This window comes from Natator depressus, chromosome 2 (assembly GCF_965152275.1).
Source record: "Natator depressus isolate rNatDep1 chromosome 2, rNatDep2.hap1, whole genome shotgun sequence".
Taxonomy (NCBI): domain Eukaryota; kingdom Metazoa; phylum Chordata; order Testudines; family Cheloniidae; genus Natator; species Natator depressus.
In genome coordinates this window covers 93,942,413-93,966,284 of record NC_134235.1, presented here as the reverse complement: position 1 = coordinate 93,966,284, position 23,872 = coordinate 93,942,413, and the positions used below count along the sequence as shown (strand labels likewise).

At 40.1% G+C, this 23,872-nt stretch overlaps 1 protein-coding gene across 1 annotated transcript in view; it reads right to left on the bottom strand.

Annotated features, from left to right (window-relative positions):
* The window catches only part of CCDC102B (coiled-coil domain containing 102B), a 340,911-nt gene that overhangs the window by 204,150 nt on the left and 112,889 nt on the right, over window positions 1–23,872 (bottom strand). Inside the window, exon 6 of the mRNA XM_074943138.1 lies at window positions 14,204–14,413. Coding sequence (XP_074799239.1) covers window positions 14,204–14,413 — 210 coding nt within the window. The remainder of the gene's footprint in view (window positions 1–14,203; window positions 14,414–23,872) is intronic.

Below are 23,872 nucleotides of genomic sequence, written 5' to 3'. Positions count from 1 at the left end.
TACTTAAGTCCTAGTGACTTCAGTGGGACTTGAGAATATACTTAAATGCTTTGCTGAGCCACAACCTTCATTAGTGTTGCTCTCAATTACACATTTTTGGTGTTCTGTTTTGATAGCTACATCAGATATTAATAGAACAGGGCTTTATGAATTTAGTAGTTTGAGAATCTATCTTCAAATTAAGTACGAAGTATTTTCCTTTGAACTGAGAGAGAGAGAGAGAGAGAGAGAGAGAGTCTAGTTTAGACATTCAGTATTATGAAATAATTCTAGGATGCATACTAAAAATATTACTTGTCACAGACAGTTCAAAGACTACAAAGAGCTCCATTTTGATTTCCCTTTCTTTTAGTACTGAATATCAATGACAATTATGCTGCTTACATTATTTTCACTATAGTGAGCAACTATCAAGTTATCTATAATTTGAACTGACTGTTTTGTATTTGTATTCAGGTCATTCACATGCAATAGCACAGAAATAAGGAGATATATTCATTTAATTAGGAACTATTTTCCCTTCCAAGTAATATTTTTTAAGTGCTTATACCCAATATCATGTTCCACACAAATGTTTTTAGTTTGGACTGTCTCCTGCTTGTATGTGGTTTGATAAAAATGATATATTGGAGAGCTGATTAATTTGAAAAATGTGACAGAGAAAAGAAATATTGTGACCTTTTTCAGTTTTATGACACTGACTTCTGAATTTCAGCATATCAGCCATTCTGTGTTGTAATATATGATAAGAAAGGCATGAGATTTCATTTACCGATGTCTGCTCTTCAGTTTTATCAATATACGTTCCCACAGGAAGAAATGCTTACACAATATATATGGATTAAGAATTGGGTGAATAACTATTCAAATAATTTGCATATTTCATAAATATTTTTGCGCAAGTTATTTGATTATTTTTAAAAAAATATTCACCCATTTAAAGAGCAAGGATGATAATTTGCCAAGTATTTCCAAATAGTTATACATAATTTTTCAAGATTTTTACAAATAAGTGATTAAACTTTAACATTATTTATCCATCCAAAATATAGATTAATTGAGCATTAGTTTATTCCCAAAGAAGCTACATTAAATTGGAGTTAAGGGTAAGAAACACAACAGATATTTTAATTATCCCCAGAACAAGTGTTACAAATCTATAATATTCAGAATTAAGGTTAGGGACACCATGAAATAACCACAAAAACAACAAGTAGTCCGGTGGCACCTTAAAGACTAACAGATTTATTTGGGATATAAGCATCTGAAGAAATCGGCATGTGCATCTGAAGAACTGGGGGTTTTTTACCCACAAAAGCTTATGCCCAAATACAGACTAACATGGCTACCCTCTGATACTTGACACCATGAAATAACCAGAGCATTATAATTGGTGGATAAGACTGTTGCACTCCCATATTAGCAGAAACCGATTTTGAAAGACAATTTATATATTTCATTTTTACTTTCATGGTATCACCACAGGGCCTGAACTAAAGTAGTTTGGGTGCTTTAACTATGAATTTCCATACCTTAAAAGAGAAAAAAAACATTTTCACGTTAACTATGGATTTTCCAGCGTTATCACTGTTTGGGGGATAATTGAAATATTCCTGTAATGGGTTTTACCCTAAACTGCAATCATGTAATCTTAAGCAAAAAGAAAAGGAGTACTTGTGGCACCTTAGAGACTAACAAATTTATTTGAGCATAAGCTTTCATGAGCTACAGCTCACTTCATCGGATGCATACTGTGGAAAGTACAGAAGATCTTTTTATACACACAAACCATGAAAAAATGGGTGTTTACCACTACAAAAGGTTTTCTCTCCCCCCACAAACCCACTCTCCTGTTGGTAATAGCTTATCTAAAGTGATCACTCTCCTTACAATGTGTATGACAATCAAGGTGGGCCATTTCCAGCACAAATCCAGGGTTTAACAAGAACGTCGGGGGGGGGGGGGGGTAGGAAAAAACAAGGGGAAATAGGTTACCTTGCATAATGACTTAGCCACTCCCAGTCTCTATTCAAGCCTAAGTTAATTGTATCCAATTTGCAAATGAATTCCAATTCAACAGTTTCTCACTGGAGTCTGGTTTTGAAGTTTTTCTGTTGTAATATCGCAACTTTCATGTCTGTAATCACGTGACCAGAGAGATTGAAGTGTTCTCCGACTGGTTTATGAATGTTATAATTCTTGACATCTGATTTGTGTCCATTTATTCTTTTACGTAGAGACTGTCCAGTTTGACCAATGTACATGGCAGAGGGGCATTGCTGGCACATGATGGCATATATCACATTGGTGAATGTGCAGGTGAACGAACCTCTGATAGTGTGGCTGATGTTATTAGGCCCTATGATGGTGTCCCCTGAATAGATATGTGGGCACAGTTGGCAATGGGCTTTGTTGCAAGGATAGGTTCCTGGGTTAGTGGTTCTGTTGTGTGGTACGTGGTTGCTGGTGAGTATTTTCTTCAGATTGGGGGGCTGTCTGTAGGCAAGGACTGGCCTGTCTCCCAAGATTTGTGAGAGTGTTGGGTCATCCTTCAGGATAGGTTGTAGATCCTTAATAATGCGTTGGAGGGGTTTTAGTTGGGGGCTGAAGGTGACGGCTAGTGGCGTTCTGTTATTTTCTTTGTTAGGCCTGTCCTGTAGTAGGTGACTTCTGGGAACTCTTCTGGCTCTATCAATCTGTTTCTTCACTTCAGCAGGTGGGTACTGTAGTTGTAAGAATGCTTGATAGAGATCTTGTAGGTGTTTGTCTCTGTCTGAGGGCTTGGAGCAAATGCGGTTGTATCGCAGAGCTTGGCTGTAGACAATGGATCGTGTGGTATGGTCAGGGTGAAAACTGGAGGCATGTAGGTAGGAATAGTGGTCAGTAGGTTGGGTAATGGGTAATGTTGAAAGTAAAGTTTTAGGATTCGTAGTCATGTTTTCTTGGGTTTTTTTTCATAACTGAAAGTTTCTTCTTCAGCATGGACTGCAGAATATTCTGCTGCAGGGAATTCCATGAACAATCATACACTTTCAAAATGGCCATCATCTGCTATTGTTTACAACAGGAGAGAAGTCAAACTGCCCTCAAGAAAGATGGTGGCCCTCTTGCTGTCAGGAGCCACCGTATTACCTTATGGCAGCCACTGGAGGAAGATAAGAAAGATTAAATAAATCTAACATGGGAGGCTATGTGTCTCAAGGGAATGGTAATACAGCAGGCTTCACTTTGATTAAGGATTCATTGATTTTTCATGTTTAAGAAATACCCATCACTTCTGAAAGTTGGGGATTGTGAGTACACAAATGTGGATGTAAAAGTTTAACAAACAAACAAACAAACAAACAAACAGAAAAACAGTTTTTACGAAGAGCCTTGTGAATGGAGCTGACCAAAATATTTTTAAGAGTGAGGTTTTGCTGACAATTTTTTTTGTTTAAAAATTGTGCAGAAAAAATCCCACCCTAACTTTTCTCCTGCCACTTTTTTTCCCACTGGAAAATACAGTGGGATTTTTCCTCAATTTTGAAAACAAAGAAAAATCAAACCCCTTCCATTGGTTACTGTCCCACTGAGACAAGTATCACAAGTATCACCTCCTCTAAGTCAAAAAGGAACTACATCTGAAGGCCGAGCAGTGTCCATGGTTATATTTGAACCACAGTGAGGGGAAGCACAGAAATAATTGATGATCATATTTTAGGCATCTACTAAGAGCAGCATTGTGTTTTGGCATTTCTAGCATGCAGAGGTTATTTTGGGATGGAGTTGGTAGAGTACCACTAACTTTTCTCTCTCACTCCCAGTTTGACTGCATATACATGAAACCTTTACAAGCCTATTGCAAAGACAAAACAGCAAGCGAGGAAACATTACTCAAGTAGTGACTTCAAAGTTATACCCTACAGCTAATTTATTGTATTTGTACTTATTTTTAAAGCTAGATAAATAGATATATTACTTAGCAGATCTTTACTTGCAGACCTTTACCTTAATAATTAGAGGTAGCACTGGAAAACAAAACAAAATTAATTTCAGATTTTGTTCAAAATGATCTTTAGAGTTGATGGTAATAAATCTCCTTCAGTAAATAATATGCTTTTGGGTATTGATTTATATTTTCAATAGTTTTTTTCCATTCATTGCAATCCCTTCTAAAACGAACCACTTGGATACATTTAACATTAGTTGCCAGCCTATTTGTCAAACATTATAACTATTATTTTAAAACGCAAACTCCATGCCAGGAAGTGCAATCAATAGGTCCACAAGTCCTCCTTTTCTTTTTGCGAATACAGACTAACACGGCTGTTACTCTGAAACCTGTCATTAAAAGAGTCAATATTTCCCAACCATTACTACCAGGTAATGCTACCATTGTTGCCTATCCTAAGTACAGGGAAACCATTCTAAAATACCTCTATGGCAGGGGTTCTCAAACTTCATTGCACTGTGAACCCCTTCTGACAACAAAAATTACTACATGACCCCAGGACGGGGGACTGAAGCATGACTCTACCCGAGCCCCGTCGCCAGAAGGGGGTGGGGGCAAATCAAAGCCCAAAGGCTTCATCCCCAGGCGTGGGGCCTGTAACCTGAGCCCCGCCACCTCGGGCTGAAGTTGAATACTGACCCCTGGGCGGTGGGGCTTGGGCTTCAGCTTTGGCCTGGGCCCCAGCCAGTCTAAAGCCAGCCCTGGTCATTAAAATGGGTTCACGACCAACTTTGGGGTCCTGACCCACAGTTTAAGAACAGCTGCTATATGGCAAAACTATTGGTAGACTGCAGATTCACCTCCAAGCTTTCCTTTTTTGGTGGATGGTGGGGAAGGGTAAGAGAGGGGCATTTATTTGGCAAGCAGTCTAGGTTGGAAGCTACAGACTATTTGTTTATACTTCTACAGCTGGTGCTTACTCACAGCCCTATGCTAAGTTTTCACTGTATTTTTATTATTTAAAAAAAAATCACAAAAGAAAGCAAAACAAAATACATCACATACAAACAATTAAGCATGGAAAAGTTACAGAAGCTCATTTGTGCCAAATGTTGACAGCACCCTCAGTCATGATGAGTTGCACCTTATTCAGAGGAGTCCCACAGATTTCAGCTGGTCTACTCCTGGAATGAGCTAATGTAACTCAGGTCAGGTAAGGGTAACAAACTCTGGCCCTGGTTCTTTTGTTCCCTCTCCATTCCCTGAATCCTCCCCTCTCTCCCCCCACCCCGGCCCCCACATTCTAGCATCTACCTGACCCCCATTTCAAGGCACATAAGTTACTGCTTAATGAACATACAATTGCAGTCACTCAAACTCATGGACACACGCTCCTTCTCGCCCTCTCCTCTCCTTTTCCTAAAAATAGCAGCAAGGCTACTGGAGCAATAAACTGCAAAACCATATGGGAAAGTAAATGTCATAACATTAATTATATCCTCAGTTACACTGCTGCAATCTCTCTGAAGGCATCCATGTTACGAGTGGGCTAATTCTGTAATAAGTAAGCTAAATACTTTTAAGACCTTAAAAAAAGGCCTCATGGGCATGCTTTCATAACTATTTAGAAACTTATCCTTAATACAGAGGAACAAGATAATAGGTATTTTAATAAATAGTTAGTTGATTGTTATATTCTCCAGAAAGACACTTATAACGAAGGTTTATGACCATCGACTGGTGTGCTTATAACTATCTATAGAAGTATTTCCCAAATCACAGAAATGACGGGAAGGGACCTTGATTGGTCAACTAGTCCAGTTCCCTGCACTGAGGCAGAACTAATTATTATTCAGACCATCCCTGACTGGTGTATGTCTAACCTATTCTTAAAAACCTCCAATGATAGAGATTTCACAACCTCCCTAGGTAAGCTCTTCCAGTCTTAACCACCCCTAGAGTTACCAAGTTTTTCCTAATGTCCAACCTAAACCCCCCTTCCTGCAATTGAGCCCATTCCTTTTTGTCTTGTCCTCAGTGGTTAAGAACAATTTATCAACCTCCTTCTTGTAACAGCCTTTTACATACTTGGAGACTAATCATCATGTCCCCCCTCAGTCTTCTCCTCTCCAGACTGAACAAACACAATTTTTTAAATTTTGCCTCATAGATTGTGTTTTCTAGCTGCTTAATCGTTTTTGTTGCTCTCATCAGGATTTTATCCAGTTTGTCCATATCTTTCTCAGAGTGTGGTGCCCAGAACTGGGCACAGGACTCCATTTGAGGCCCTATCAGTGCTGAGTAGAGTGGAAGAATTACTTCTTGCATCTTGCTTACTATGTTCCTGCTAATCCATCCCCATGGGTTGTGGCCAGGTTCTAGACTGGTCACAGGCCTGGTGAGAAGGAGAAGCCCTGTCAGTGGGTGGGGTTGCAGAGCTAGCCCACCTCCCATTCATGCTGCAGCCGTGGCTCCTGTGCTAAAAAACACAGCATGGCTCCTGTGAGCAAAAAACAAAGCATGGTTCAGTTTAAATAATGGGCCATTTCTTATTTTAGCCAAACTGTTTTCTAATTGAAGAACGAAGATACACCAGTCCACCTAGAGAATCACTGGAGAATACACAGTAATGAAGGGAAAAGTCCTACACTGGCCAGAGGGTGGACAATATAATTTAACTAATAGGACTCTTCTATTATGTTATGAAAATCTTTGAGGGCAGTTTGAGGAGATGATTCTTCAGAGTGAGGCACAGAAAAGAACAGATACTTATCCACCATCTGTCAAGTCACCATCAAGTCAGCCATCTGAACTGGAACCTCTACCAAGAAGTAGTGTCTTGAAATGGTGTGAACTGAACTCCATGTAGTTGCCCTGCTGGTTTCAGAAATAGGGACATTTAGTGAATAAGTTCTAATGACTATATGATGCTGACTAGCTCATAACATCTTCTCATACAGCTGGAGACCCATTCTGATAATCTCTGAAAGGATATTGCCTGATCATTACCTCTATCAGAAAAGACCACAAGTAATTTGGGTGTGTTCCTGAATTACTTTCTTCCACCAAAGTAAGAAGACAATGCCCTTAATACATCAAGTGTGCAAAGTTTAGCTTCCCCCAGGGTTGAGGCTTGGAAAAGAAAACTGGAAGACAAATTAATTTATTCAGATGGAAGTCTGAAGCAACCTTAAGCAGAAACTTGGGGTGAGGCCTGAGAATGACCCTGGCTCTATGAAAACATGAATAAGGCCCTTAAGGAGTCTTTCCACTGTAGGATGAGAATATACAGTGTAGACTTGACTGTTGGAAATAGGCAGCTATAGCTGCTAAATGAACTGTTATGGAGCTGGTGGAAAGTCCAGCTTGCTTCAGGACTAGTAAATAGTCCAACACCGCTGAAATAGTTGTTGTCAAGGGGGACAGCTGATTTTGAGATGCCCAAACAGAAAACCTCTTCCATCTAGCTTTATAAATCATTTGGACTGAAGCAGAAGCTGACCAGCTTCTTTCGGTGGACATTATGTCTGATTGGTGGCTGGAAGGCTAATTTTTCACTGCTAGGTTCATCAGACAAGACAAGAACTGCCTGCCCATCACTGGGGCTATTATGATTATCAATCCTGCATCTCACCGCTGTTTCTTCAGAATACTTGTTACCGTGGGAATTGGCAGAAAGGCATATATCAATCCTAGCATCCAGGGGATGAGAAAGGCATCTGTCTGTTGATGTAATGCATAGCTGAGGTGCTGTCAGTTTCCTCAGAATGAATTTGTAAAATAACTTTCTTGGCATTTATTAGCCATAATGAAATCCAAACCACTCCTTAGCTCATCCACTATCTCAACTACAATGAGTTCTTGCTCAAAATCCAGAAGTTCAGTTTTCTCCATTATTGGGCAGATGAACATTCCCCAGTCAATGTTTCCATTTGAGATCAATTAGGTGGTTCCCTTTTGGATTCCTTGTTGTCTAGCATTTTATCACATCAGATCTAATCTCTTAGATTTGAGCCAGTGTCCATTATTCTTTTGCATTTCATAGATCCTATTACACACTTAATAGCCAAACGCCAATTATTATTAACTGCCCCGTTCTAAACTAAAGCTGTGGTGCTGCTTCTTTTACCTCCAAGTTTCCCCCTTCAGCTTGTTCTCATACCTGCTTCCCAAAACAGGGTGAGAGGCTTTCACCAGACACTTGTGAGGCTTTCTCCTGGTGAGACTTACATTTAGAGCAATCCTTTTTGTGGCTAGATTTTTCACCGTAGCAGCATTAAATGAACTGCTTCCCTTTACTTTTGCATTATTACCAATTTCCCTTGGTTTTAGAAACTGAATTTAATACTTGTTTCTAATTGTTCAAAAATGTCGAGCAATATTAGAATCCCCTTTGCCATCATGCATATTAGACACAGACCTGTACTTACAGGACTCAGAGATCAGCTTCCATCTTTCTCACTAGACTGTTTCTGCTTCTGATGATCTACTTATGGAAAGATTCAAATTCTGTGGCACATTCCAGAGCCTGTTGGAGTGCATCTGACCTTTTTTTGCTGATCTTGATCTGCAAGTCTAGCTGAGTGTCTATAAATTGGTCCGTTGCCCATTTATCCTGAAAATCCTCATTGGTATCCAGATATGCCAGGAACCCAAGTCTCTTCAAGTTTTCTGCCACTTCAAGTAGGGTCTCTTCTTTACCTCTCAGTTGTGGCCTGATCAGTTCAGATTGATGGCTGACTGCTAACCACATATCTAGGGTTTGTACCAAGTCTGGATGATTCTGTCTCTTTTCTAGGGAGTCACTTGTGTAGGACTATCAGAGCTGGGCCACTCAAGTTGGCTGCTAGAAATACCCCTTTCTGTTTGTCTACCCAGCCACCCATTTCTGCCATGGTGTTCAACTGAGCCAAATAACCCTTCCAGTGAGTTCTCTCCTCCCCTCTTTAAAAAACAAACAAACATGTAGCTTTTGTCTCAGTTGAGCTGGAACAATCTGATCTCTCCACTCTGGGGTTCTTTGGATTACAAACAAGGTAGAAAAGTGTTGTAAATGTCTTGTTTTCACCCACGTTTTGTGGCTCGCTTAATTCCATAGCCAGATGGCTGACTTTACCTGTACTTCATGATTCTTTGATTTCCTTCTCAAGGTGATTTTTTTCAGCTCTTGGAATCCTTGCTGAGGCTCATTTGTTAGCAAGATCCAAGTTGGATAAAGTTTTCCTGATATCCCCTCTTTCCTGGAAAACCTTCTTATCCTTGACAGGCAGGTTGCTGGTCACCTCTTTGATCTACCTTGCCATCCCAGATTTGGAAGTGTTGGAGCTGGGCTCCCCAACCACTCTGTAGCTGCTGCCCCCAAAAAGACTTCATCTCTGCCTGCAGGTCATCTCTCAGCCCTTCCTGGGAAGCTTCCAGCATTTTGCTTTAATTCTTTTTGCAGAGCCTCCAGCTCTTGTTTTAGACCTTGTTTCAAATTCTTCAGGGCACCTTTGAGTTCTACAACCATCTCCATTATTTGTTCCACCTTGGCTCAACAGGAGTACCAGCTCACACTTCTCCCCTTGGAAGCTGGATCCCACTCCTAAAACCAGTATTGCCCTCTTGACTTGAGTGGTTAGCAAATATTTGGGGTCTTGTAGGTTGTTTCTGTTAGGAGGAGAAATTGATGATGAAGTCTGGTATTTCTTTGATAGAATTCTGTACATTTACAAATGGAGCCTTGTTTCCCTGAACATAGTAGGAATCACACAGCAGGAAGCAGTTCCTTCCTTACAGTGTCAATCCTCTGTCCAGCCAGCATTCTCCCCAAAGAGCTCTCCTTCTTAGTTTTCTCTGAAGGACATGTTACAAGTGCTTCTTTTCCTGTCTCTTTCTTTCTGCTTCTCTCTGCCTGCTTCTTGGCTGTTTCTGGCAGATAGACACACAGCTGCAAGCAAATCAATCCCCAGCTGTCCTGTGCTTGCATTCAGTCTAGTTTTTGTGCAGGGGCATTTGTTGTCAACCCCCAGGATGTTTTCCATTTTATCAGCTACCACTAAATCAAATGACCATTAATTGTTCTTCATTTATCCTGAATTAAAAGCAACCAGCACACTCAGCAGCTGCAAAGACAACATGTACTACAACAATATGACTACACTACGTGGCTTTTAGTGACATGGCTGTTCCGCTACAGCCATGCTGCTAAAAGGCGTGCTAAAAGGAGAGAGCTCTTCTGCCGACAAAAAAATTCCATTCCTCATGAGCAGCAGCGGCTTTGTCGGCAGGAGAGTGTTCCTGCTGACAAAGCGCTGTTCACACCGGCGTTTTTCGTCGGTAAAACTTTTGTTGTTCGGGGGGGGTGTGTGTTTTTTTTTAACAGCCCTGAATGACAAAAGTTTTGCTGACAAAGTGCCAGTGTAGACAAAGCCTAACTAAGGCCATGACTGCACTAGAAAGCTTTCAGCTGTGCCACTGTAAGCTCTCTAGTATAGTCTCTCTAAGTCGATGGGAGAGAGCACTCTTGTTGACTTAATTAATCTGCTCCCAATGAGCGGTGGTAGCTATGTTTGAGGAAGAAGCTCTCAAACAGATATAGCGCTGTCCACACCCGTGCTTAGATCAGTGTAACTTATATTGCTCAGGGGGGTGGCTTATTCATACTCCTGAGTGACATAAGTTATACCGACATAAGTGGTAGCACAGATATAGCCTAAGAAAAGCAGATGCTGCAAGGATTCAGCATCACAGTGATAGGTAGTCAGAAAAGAACTGAGGAATGGTTGGATCTACTCCACCTTTTATGCCCTCGGATGGGAGTGGGGACAGCTCAGATGGACACTGCTGATCAAAAGGATCTCATCTCGTGTTCAGAAAATGCATGAACACCAAGAATTCATGTGGTTGAATAACTATTTGATACACAGTAACATATTTTCTCATATATGCGTATATTTGACCAGCGGTCTCTTCGAAATCTCAAATTGCTTTTCTTATAAAGGAATATCTTATATACTTATTGGTTCAAATAAATACCAGTCTAAAAGAATTTTAAAGGAAGGTTCATAGTTGTTACAGATATGGCAATTTCCTGCACTATCCTTGAAAAATTTGATTGAATTAAATTTAAGTAGCTTTGGAATCCATTGCATTAAAAATGCAAAGTTGATGTATTATTGTGAAATTGTATGTAACTTTCTTTGTGGGGAGATATGACCAGTGTAAACGCTGGGAAGTGTTATGAGCATCAAAGAACTATTTGAAATAGATGTGATGAAATGGTAGTTCTTCAGGTAGTAATCAGTGGCTCAACAGGTAGTGATCAATGGCTCCATGTCTAGCTGGCAGTCGGTATCAAACGGAGTGCCCCCAAGGGTCCGTCCTGGGGCCGGTTTTGTTCAGTATCTTTATTAATGATCTGGAGGATGGCGTGGATTGCACCCTCAGCAAGTTTGCAGATGACACTAAACTGGGAGGAGAGGTAAATATGCTAGAGGGTAGGGATAAGATACAGAGGGACCTAGACAAATTAGAGGATTGGGCCAAAAGAAATCTGATGAGGTTCAACAAGGACAAGTGCAGAGTCCTGCACTTAGGACTGAAGAATCCCATGCACTGCTACAGACAAGGGGACCAAATGGCTAGGCAGCAGTTCTGCAGAAAAGGACCTACGGGTTACAGTGGATGAGAATATGAGGATATGAGTCAACAGTGTGCCCTTGTTGCCAAGGAGACCAATGGCATTTTTGGATGTATATGTAGGGATATTGCCAGCAGATCGAGGGACGTGATCGTTCCCCTCTATTCGACATTGGTGAGGCCTCATCTGGAGTACTATGTCCAGTTTTGGGCCTCACACTAGAAGAAGGATGTGGAAAAATTGGAAAGAGTCCAGCGAAGGGCAACAAAAATGATTAGGGGACTGGAGCACATGACTTATGAGGAGAGGCTGATGGAGCTGGGATTATATAGTCTGCAGAAGAGAAGAATGAGGGGGGGATTTGATAGCTGCTTTCAACTACCTGAAAGGGGGATCCAAAGAGGATGGATCTAGACTGTTCTCAGTGATGCCAGATTATAGAACAAGGAGTAATGGTCTCAAGTTGCAGTGGGGGAGGTTTAGGTTGGATATTATGGAAAAAAAATCACTAGCAGGGTGGTAAAGCACTGGAATGTGTTACCAAGGGAAGTGGTGGAATCTCCTTCCTTAGAGGTTCATAGAATCATAGAATCATAGAATATCAGGGTTGGAAGGGACCTCAGGAGGTCATCTAGTCCAACCCCCTGCTCAAAGCAGGACAAATCCCCAACTAAATTATCCCAGCCAGGGCTTTGTCAAGCCTGACCTTAAAAACTTCTAAGGAAGGAGATTCCACCACCTTACTAGGTAATGCATTCCAGTGTTTCACCACCCTCCTAGTGAAAAAGTTTTTCCTAATATCCAACCTAAACCTCCCCCACTGCAACTTGAGACCATTACTCCTTGTTCTATCATCAGCTACCACTGAGAACAGTCTAGATCCATCCTCTTTGGAACCCCCTTTCAGGCAGCTGAAAGCAGCTATCAAATCCCCCCTCATTCTTCTCTTCCGCAGACTAAACAATCCCAGTTCCCTCAGCCTCTCCTCATAAGTCATGTGTTCCAGTCCCCTAATCATTTTTGTTGCCCTCCGCTGGACGCTTTCCAATTTTTCCACATCCTTCTTGTAGTGTGGGGCCCAAAACTGGACATAGTACTCCAGATGAGGACTCACCAATGTCGAATAGAGGGGAACGATCACGTCCCTCGATCTGCTGGCAATATCCCTACATATACATCCAAAAATGCCATTGGTCTCCTTGGCAACAAGGGCACACTGTTGACTCATATCCTCATATTCTCGTCCACTGTAACCCGTAGGTCCTTTTCTACAGAACTGCTGCCAAGCCATTTGGTCCCCTTGTCTGTAGCAGTGCATGGGATTCTTCAGTCCTAAGTGCAGGACTCTGCACTTGTCCTTGTTGAACCTCATCAGATTTCTTTTGGCCCAATCCTCTAATTTGTCTAGGTCCCTCTGTATCCTATCCCTACCCTCCAGCGTATCTACCTCTCCTCCCAGTTTAGTGTCATCTGCAAGGTTTTTAAGGTCAGGCTTGACAAAGCCCTGGCTGGGATGATTTAGTTGGGGATTAGGTCTTGCTTTGAGCAGGGGGTTGGACTAGATGATCTCCTGAGGTCCCTTCCAACCCTATGATTCTATGAACTGGTAACCACAGAAGAAAAATAAACAAACCTGTATGAGGTTTGAAGGACTGATCACCTACCAGAGCTCCAGGCTGGAGTTGGGGGTGTTCTCTGGTAACTTTATTAACAGGCATGTAGGTTCTTTTATTGTTTTTATAATGTTTTCTCTGTAATACTTGCACCTTAGGAATAAATGTGTTTGCTTAGAAAGGGCTCTTTGGTAACTTAACTGTGGGTAACTATGCTGTTTATAGCATCTGGGGAGAAAGCAAAGCACAGACTCTGGCCTATTTAGGCAGTCTGACTTGCCATGTAAGCAGGAAACTGAGCAGACTAGAAAAACCCCGGTCAGGATAGAGAGAAATGTGAGTCTCTGCCCAAGAGAGGTGATGGATGGGAAGCTGGAAGCCTGAGTGTGGATGCCATTGGTAGACCATGGAGAGGGAATAGAGATGCACCTGTCCTGAACTGTGACAATAGTGTGGAAAGATATTTGAGGAAGATAAGATATAAGCAGTTTGTTCTTTAGAAACCCAGACTCCTCCTGGAAAATGAGCTATTGCAGTATTATAGTTTCAAAGAATGAACTATATATGATATTTGAATACTGAACAAGGTAAATTAAATAGGAGTCCAGTAATTTGAAGTTCTGTAAAAGTGAGTTTACATGAAAGAAAGTCTAGTATGGAAATATTTACTATGATTTTGCTTATCATATTTCAGTTTGAAAAAGTTAATAGCTATAGCAACTATGCAGAAAAATCATTGTCATCGTTATACTTTATGGAATGACTACATCCATCAGAGCCTTTTTTCAAAGAACATGCCATCCATTCAAAAATAAAATTAAGCGATACATTAGGGCCCCTAATCCTGCAAACACTTAACTTCATGCACTACTTGATGCATGTACGAATCCCTTTGACTTGAATAGGAATACTCCTGTGTGTAATGTTACACAGATGCATCAATGTTTCCAGGATCAGTGACTATTTTAAATCTGTGCTGATGGCTGAGAACTTCCTTGAAACAAGTTTGGATCTACTATCAAGTAAAGTGCATACCTTATTTTTTTCCAGTAGTTCACCTTGTGCTGTCTTGAAATCAGAACCCAAGTTACTTGATAGCAGTTTATTTCTCTTATCCAGAAGGTCCTGAATTTCTTTCACCTGGGACTTCAACCTTCTATTCTCTCTTTCCAGACTTTGCTTTTCTGTTTCAAATATCTCTCTCTTTCCCCACTCAAAGGTATTCTCAGACTGTAGTCTCTCCAGCTGAAAAAGAGAACAAAATATTGCTAAAATCTCCTTTTTTCTGGGTGAGGTTAAAGGGTTAGCCAGCCAGTACACCCTACAGAGGTTTCATGAACACCCTGGAAAAAGTCAACCTGATACATAATTTAACAGTTTTGCAGGATTCATAAATGTTTTAAAAATGTGAACATGGAAAATAAAAACATACAAGTGAAACTACAGTTCTTTATTTTTCTGTAGTTTTATCTTTACATTCATAAAGCACAAGTCAGACTTCAAAAGGGGCAGTGTTAACCACTGTAAATTATTGTTTTTAACTTGTTCCATTCTCTATTGTACATAGATTAATACTCTTAAAAATCAAGAAAAAAGGATTTTTTTAAACACAAGACAGAGCCAGTTTTGCACACCATCTCTTTAAAAGTGCCAGAGCCCACTTTTCACCCCATGAGGAAAAAACCCATTTTCCATCCTAATTTTATTGTACACTGTTTTTAATTTTAAAGGAATGGAATGAAGTGTTTTGGAACTAAGACAATTAATAATGGATGAACATAAGCAGTTTTTTATTACTGTTACTCAGTTAAGGCTCTGCATGAATTGCAGGATGCTTGTCAAAAAATTGCAGTTGCGTTGTGGACAAACCATGGAAAATTGTGGAAAAGTAATAATGGACCTTAATATTTGCAGTAATAAAGTGCATTGTTATTTTTACGCAAATTTCTGCTGTCAGCTGCCCGGGGCTAAGAGCACGGGTCTGAGGCTTAGATTGGCTGCCCAGGGTTGAGAGAGGGGGCTCCTGCTCTCAGCCCTTGGGTGGCTGGGGATCCCACTGCCAGGTACATGCACAGAGAGGCTCCTGCTGTCAAAATTGCAGTGGAAGCCTAATATTGCAGAATCTGCAATATCGCACGTTATGTAGGGCTTTCTAATCAATGGATTATTTTGTTAGTACTGAGAGCCTGCTGCACTGAGGAGATAATGCTTTAACACTTGGCTTTACTGGAGAAGTTTTAAATTGTAACTTCAGTACTAGAGCCAACTACCTGGGTAACCAGAGCAACTTGTTTCTTGGGTTAATACTCATTAGTACTGCAATGAGAATGGTCTTTTGCAATCCAACTTAGAACATGTCACGACCTTAGTTCAACAGAGTCAGGCTTTTTTGAATGCTGATCAGTGCATTACTAAGGGGAATGAAATTAAGTATCAACAACAACAACAACAACAAACATTTTACTAAATGATGGAGAATGAACATCTAAAAAGTGATTTTATTTACTCAAAGACAGGTAAATGGAGGTTATGCCAAGGGTGTATCAAATGCTCTCAAGATTTTAAAGGAAAAGCTGTGGTCAAATGTATTGATTTTTGTACCAGAAATCAGATAACAGGCACTTATCAAAAGCTTTAAATAGGTTAGAAATGGTCAAAAATGAGAGAATCCAGCAACTTGAACCAAAAAAAGGACAGGAGGAGAATTCCATCAACAGCAGAAAAGTTTTAAATAAAATGATGTGAACTTTGTTACTTGCAGTTTTGTGAAGACCAGAACCAATTATTTGATAAAATTATATGGTCTGACAACTGTGAAAGGCTATAAGGCATCACTAGCTTTTACTGCAGAAAAAGGCTGTACAAGCCAGCAAGGATTTAGAAAGAAATCAGACAGTCTTATTTTAGATTTACTTTTCGCAGGCACAGCCTAGTTTTATTTTAAAACCCCTATGTGGAAAACATAAAAAACAATCATATTCAAGGAGAATGGTGTAGTAGATGAAGGCATTCACAGCATCAGAGACAGAATAATTCAGAAACTTTTAGTTTCAGAAATGGTGTTACTTGGGTAAATCAAATTACAGGCTTGTTTGTCCCCTGCCCCAAAATCATTAGTAACTATACAAGCAACTTAAGATTAGAGCAGAATTAATCATGGGTTATATAGTTTTTCCATTTCTAGTTCACAGACGCCTCAATCCTACTAACACTTATAAATATGATTAATTTTACTACTGAGAGTAGTAGTCTACTCTACTGTGGGACTACTCACAGGTCAGTAGTAAAAATGTTATTATCTTCTGTCTGAAAATGTACATACAGCACTAAACCCACCATATCAGCTGGTATTATTTAACCATTTCTTGCAACTAAACCCAAACTCCATTCCCTTGTGGAATTTCCTTGAAATTAATGACAGGTTTCAGAGTAACAGCCGTGTTAATCTGTATTTGTAAAAAGAAAAGGAGTACTTGTGGCACCTTAGAGACTAACCAATTTATTTGAGCATAAGCTTTCATGAGCTACAGCTCACTTCATCTGTATTTTCCACAGTATGCATCTGATGAAGTGAGCTGTAGCTCACGAAAGCTTATGCTCAAATAAATTGGTTAGTCTCTGAGGTGCCACAAGTACTCCTTTTCTTTTTTTCTTGAAATTAATGGGCATCCAGACAATCACAAGGGTCAGCCCACCTGGTGCAACTGCAGGATTTGGGCCTATCTCTGTAGTCTCCACAGAGATCCCAGAGATTAAATGGGCATGGGCACTGATCAATGTCTCCTTTGTAGAAAGAGACCCTCCACTCCAGGGCATGGGGCCTTGCTTGGGCATTGTGGACCAACTTCCACTGTGACTCCCTATCTGATGTCACTTCTGTAGCTAAATAGTGCACCTTTATCAGAACTAGAGTCACATTGAAAAAAAAGGTTTAAACTATTAAAAAAAAATTAGGATGTCAACATCATGCTATGGGTTCCACAGACGTGGAAAGTACTGGAACTGAACAGACAGCTAGGAATGGTCAAAGATTCATTGTAGTGTTAAAGCACTTCTCATGAGACACAGAGTAAAACCAGATCAGGGAGCACCAGTACAGAATTGTGCAGTTTTACACTCAATTGACTCCTTGTCTTTTTCCCTGTTAACCCTATTAGGGCTGTATTAGGAGTCAGCAGCTCATTTGCCCCTTGGGGTATGTCTACACAGCAAAGAAAAAACAGTGGCTGGCCCATACCAGCTGACTTGGGCTCACAGGGCTTGGGCTGTTACACTGCTGTTGTAGACTTATGGGCTTGGGATGGAGCCCTGAGCTCTGGGACCCTCCCACCTCACAGGGTCCTATAGCCCAGGCTCCAGCCTGACCTCACCGTCTACAGAGCATTGAAACAGTCCGAGCCCTGCAAGCCCGAGTCAGCTGGCACAGGCCAGCCAGAGATGTCTAGTTGCTGTGTAAAATATCCAAAATGACAATCATGGGTTCACAGGCAAACAGATTTATATTTAGTGGGGGAAATATGACAGAAATTGAAATGTTTATTTTATAAAAGATTCCCTCAAAAACTGGGGCCTATCCTTCTGACCTGGCTACAATCCAATATCTGGGTCAGATAGTCAAAAGAGTAGTAAGTCTAAGTACTGCTTGTGCTGAACTAAAGATAGACCAGTCTTTGCTAATGTTCCTCATATCCAAAAGCAGACATTATCAATGAGGCATTCTGGTGATCTCACTTGTATTTTAGTTGCCCTATTTAATGACATTTTACACCCTTAGGGTGTGGGCTCAAGTAATGGGCACAAGATCTGATTTGTAACTCAAGGAAAGAAGATGCCAGGAGAGAGATGAAAGAACAGGCAAGTCAATTTATAAACCACTGATAGAGCCATGTATCAAAATGAGATTAGGCAAATGAGAAAGGAAAATATCAACAACCTTTGCCTTACTAAATAAAAGTCTATTATGATTCTCAAAAGGAGAATGGATCTGTGTTCTTGATTAGCCAAAAGGCAAAGAATTTACAGTAGTAATCTTTAGGCTTTTGGTAAACTTCTAATATAACATCCTTTCCCTGACTCCTTGTCCTCCAACCGCCTCCTGCAGAAACTTAACTTCGTAATAAAAGGTGAAAATTCCAAGAATTTTCTTTTCCTTTGGGTTCCAATAAATTACCCCTACATTACATTGTACAGTTACAATGAATTTTAAAGGACGGTGAAGGGGCTTCTTGAAAATCTAGTAAGAACAGAATCATAGGTTTCTGGCTATTTGTTCCGGTAACAAATTAACATTTGCCTACAATGATCTCAATGTTTTTTGACTGATGTCTGAACAGTTTTGGCCAATATTTTTTACCACAAAAACAAACAATTTAGGGGAAAGAAGTTTTAAACCAGTGCTTCAGGCCCTTACCTGGGATATGGGAGGCCTGGATTCAATCCCCCCCCTTCTGTCTGATGTGGAACAGGGATTTGAACTTGAATGTCCCACAAACCAACGGAATGCCCTAGCCACTGACATATTGTATGATCTGGTGGGGCAGTCAGTCAGTCTCTCTGTGTATAAATAATTAAGTCATTGCAGCAGGGTTTTGAGCTTGGAGCTGCCTCTTACATCGTAGGTGAGTGCCATAACAACCAGGCTACAGAGTCAGTCATTTTCACTCATTCTTTCTCTAGCCCAATGACTATTTATTGTCATTATGAATGACTATGAATTGCCAGTATGATCCAAAATTGATTTTTTTTAATTTGCCAACTTTTTGCAATTTTAGAATTCCGTTTGACCTAACCCATTTTTTTCTGAACTCCGGGAAAACTGAAAAATCAGTGAATCTACTAGCTCTACTTTGGCCCCATAGTTTAGGAAGCAGCTGTTCAGGTGGCAAAGAGAACCAGCGAAGACTTTTGAGAACTACTGTTGGATATAGGTGGGCTGCCCATGCCCAGAAGTTATTCTGAGGATAACTAGACAAACCCAAATATATTGGGCAATGCCTGCAGAAGAAATCTACAGGCTGCTTTCCCTTATAGGATTTTTCATGGATATGTTTTCAGTTTCTGGATCTGAATCAACCTAAACAAAATATCCAAAATAAAACCATGAGCTAAGGAACAAGCCTACTGGGGGGAAATTTGTGAATTGAAAAGCCATGGGAAACAAATTTACAGGCAAGGAGATTAGTTGAATGCATGTGAATTAAAGCTGGTGGTCACATGTCTTTTGACCTAACCACTGAAGTTGGTGTTAACCGACTGCAGGGATTATGGAATGAGTACAGTTAGTCTATTGAAGCTTGAAACCACTTTTTTGCTTTTGAATGTGGTCTGTTAAAGCCATATCAATAAAGAAAATCTTCAGTATCCCTTTTCTCAATATCATCTTTCCCAATTCCCAGATTTTTGCTGGAAAAATAAAGGGTTTAGCACCCCATTGTTTAGAAAAACTTATGGGATCCCAAATCTGTCAGTCATTCTTCTCCAACCAGCTGCAGACACTAAAACATTAGTCTTGAGGGAAAACAATATAGCATTACTATGGGCTAGATGTTAGAATAATGTAACCTCCACCAAAAACTGAGTTTCTCACACAGCACTTGGGGTTCAAACACAGTGCTGATGTTAAAGTGCTGTACCCTGGGGAAGTATAAAGCCCTGCAAGTAATAACATAGTTAAGTCAAAAAGCAAACCAAAATTACTTCCAATGATTTCAGTGTCTCGACCACCATTATGAATCCACATTTGGTTGCTCTGTTTGACTACGCAGCCAATAATAAGGCTATTACTTTATACACTGAGATTCCTTGACCATGAAGAGTACTGTATTCATTAACATCTTTCCTACTCAATTGGCTTAAGATGCTTTTTGAGCAAAGCTCATAAACCTTAAATCTCTGTAAGCCTTCACAGGTGGAGTTCACGCATACCATTATTTATAAGAATATATTTTGTTTCAAGAAACATACAAAATACTCAAATGCTTTTTGCACTGCACATCTATTACGTAAATTCAAGGATTCTCACACTTAAGTACCTTAAAAGGTGCTATTAGAAATCTGATATTCTTGCCTACATATCCCCCCCTCCCTGACACACACAAATCTATTCTAATGATAAGATGAGCCCTAAATCCAAAGCTTCTCTACTCAATAGGCTACACTATAATCCATGAACTCCCCAATTTGGGGCTTCAAAATACCAAATCCAAACTTTTCCAAATTCAACTCTGTTCCAATTCTTCTGTAACAGTGATAGTTCTCTCTCCTGCCATCCATCTCCATCCTCTGACAAACAGGGGCTAGGGACACCATTCCTTACCCATCCTAGCTAATAGCCATCAATAGACTTAGCCTCCATGAATTTATCCAGTTCTCTTTTAAACCCTGTTATAGTGCTAGCCTTCACAACCTCCTCCGGAAAGGAGTTGTGTACTCCGATACAAACTCAAATCTTGATCAGAAGTTTAGGTTTGAGGCCATCTCTAGGGATATTCTACTAGATCATTAAAGGATCACAAAAAGCCACACAACACTTGAGAAATATTGATTGTCATACCACAAAAAAGCAACACAGTTCATTGAATAATCTGAGTAAAAATTTGATCCTTGCACTTGAAGACTACAAAGAGGAGAGCTCCTCTTCAGACCCTGATGGAGGCACTTTTAAATGACACTCATATGTGGACATGTTTTTCAAGAGTTCAGCATCCACAATCAGGGTCAGATTTTTAACCCATCTTAGTTCCCATTTAGGCACCAAAGTGAGTTGACTAGATATTTCACAGTGACGTGGAATGTTTTGAAATTCAGGTTTCAACTATGAGCACAGAGTACTTGAAAATCTATTTAAAGCCTTTTGTTATACAGCTATAGCTGTTTTATGAGCAATAACAACATTACATCTAAACACTGGTCATCAAAACAAATAGGAATCCAGGCCTAGAGGGAGTTCAGAGGGAGACAAATATGCTACCTCATGAAAGGATGTATATGAAAAAGGAGATAACTGAAATTAACACTCGCACTGGGATTCAGTGTGACATGAACGGCTCATGCAAATCATAATGCAGTTAGCTGTGTGAACTCTGTTTCCCCCTAAAAAGGAAAACTTGCTTGTTCTATGCATAGATGTGAAAAGCCTGACAACTTAGTCTGACCTAGGAAACTCCCTTCCCAAATCGAACCTTGTCTCCACAAAACTCACTCAACTCTCAGAAAAACACATGATTGTAGCTTGCCACACTTCTCCCCTTCTGCCATATGTACACTGGTACCCTTGTTAGAGCTTAAAATTAGAGCTGAACTGCTCCTCCACATGTATAGTTTTCAGGGGACTAACAAAGGAAACCCATTTCCCACCTCCATAGAAAACGTCTTAGAGGAGGAGTAGAAGCCCAACTGCTCAACAGCAATGGGACTAACAATGCTCCTCCACTGCTTCTTTAAAGTCTATTTACCAGGTTGAGGTGCCACAGAATACAACAATCCAATTGGAAATCTCTGATCTGGGGTCTTCCTTTTAGCTTAGCATAAAAACAAGATACAGTAAATTGCCTGTACCATGTAGTAACCAAAAATAGCACAGTAATCTGAAATAATGGCCCAAAGCATTGCAAGACTGCAAAAAGCCTGTAGTATTTTGGATTACTACTACAGAACATGGTAGTATTTCTTATTAAGGGTGGAGCAGGTGGCAGGTCTAGAGAAGGATTCTCCAGAACTGCTGATGCTAAGTAGAGCAGGGGACCTCTCACCTGAATGTTTTCAGCAGAAGTATGAAAGAAAGTGGGATTTCTTTGCTGACCTCTCAAGACCCTAGATCGTGGATAGAGAGCTAGTCAGTCACCTCATGAAACACTGAGGATAGATTGGTTGGCCTTTCCCAGTGCTGACAAAAAGAACTACAGGATGTCAGGAGCCAATTCTGTAGGATGTAGTAGAGCTAGTCACATGAATTAAAAGCCATCTAACCCTCTGTCAAATGAATTTAATCCACATGAAGCAAGAAAGCTGGGCGTCCCATAACTCTAGTTACAGTCTATCTGAGATTGCTCTAATTGTCTGAATGAAATTCAAAGAAATTGTCATGCCTAGGTCTGAAGTTATGAAAATTTAAGTATCATCTGCTAACTAAAAACCCAAAGGCATCTTACTTTTTAAAATAAATATTTACCAAGAAAATTTCAGTGAGAACTACAATACATGCACATAGATGACTTGGAATCCAAGATGACCCTAAGGTTATGTGCACACTGCAATTAGACACCTGCAGCTGGCCCATTCCATCTGACGTGAGCTTGTGGGGCTTGGGCTAAGGGGCTGTGATGTAGATATTTGAGACTGGACTGAAGCCAGAGCTCTGGAAACCTCCCACATTGCAGGGTCCTGGAACCTGTGCTCCAGCCCGAACCTGAATGTCTACACCACAATGAAACAGCCCCTTAGCTCCAGCCCCGCGAACCTGAGTCAGCTGGCACAGGCCAACCATGGGTTTTTAATTACAGTGTAGACATACACTCAAGAGTCCTAACAGAACCATCTGCCTAAAAAGCTGACTCAAACTCCAAGAGAGCAAATTCATATTTCTGCACTGATGTCTTACGCTAATCAACTCATCCTTGGCTGGATTCAAGTAGAGCAAGTTACAAAGCCATCCAAGACTGAATTTGAGTCAAACAGACAGAAAGGAGACTACCAAGTGAAGCTCTGATCTATAAAATATATTTTATTATTATCTGCACTTCTGTGAAATCTCAATTCATAGCTGCTATGTTGATAAACTTCACATTGTGCTCCTATTATGTGTTATTGATTAATGCAACAAGGTCTTTGTTAGAAGGCTACCAGACATCGATTTGTGGATCTGCCAATATGAAATTTGTACATTGCTAGTCACCTTTCTTGCTATACAAAACAAAAACAACAGCACCTAAGATTTTTTTTCAAGTTGTGATAATACTTTTTTTTTATTTTTATACACCTAGTACCTGAAGGCCTCTAGATACCATCACAAAGAGACACAAAAATATAATCTATCATTGACAGGCAATTGGGTAACATTCAACGTATTACTAATAAATCATAACCCTAGCTCCTCCAAATTTCAATACTACTCATTCTTCCAAGTAATCTTCAGAGCGCTGGGAAATCTCTACTGGCTTTTTGTTCTATTGGATTATTCCAACACAATAAAAAGGAATCCCTGGTACCTATTTTATATGCCATCTTCCACGCAACAGTCTCGAAGTTGTATTTAAGAATGAATCCTGACAATCCTGTGAGCTAGATTGGCATTAACCTAATTTTACAGATGGGGCAAATGAAGCAGAGAGAAATTAAATGGCTTCCTCAACTCTGTGACTCAGCTGGGAATAGGAATAAAACTTCTACCTCCCAATCTTGTGGTCTGATCATAAGACTTTTCCTTTCCACTTAAAACAAAATTAAAAGCAAAGCTGAAGAGATAGGACACATTTATATGGAAGTAATGTATGTATTACCAAGGGTACTTTTGATACAAAATCATTTCTTATTCATAGTATAAGTAATATAGATATTTACAAGTCCCCAAAGAGAGAGTTACTAGTAGCATTATTTTTCTACATTAATTGTTCCAGTGTAAAAATATTCACTGTATGTCTTACATTTGAAACAGAGGAGCACAACGTTTATCTTCTTACAAAGCGGAAGATAGGAAGTATGGTTATG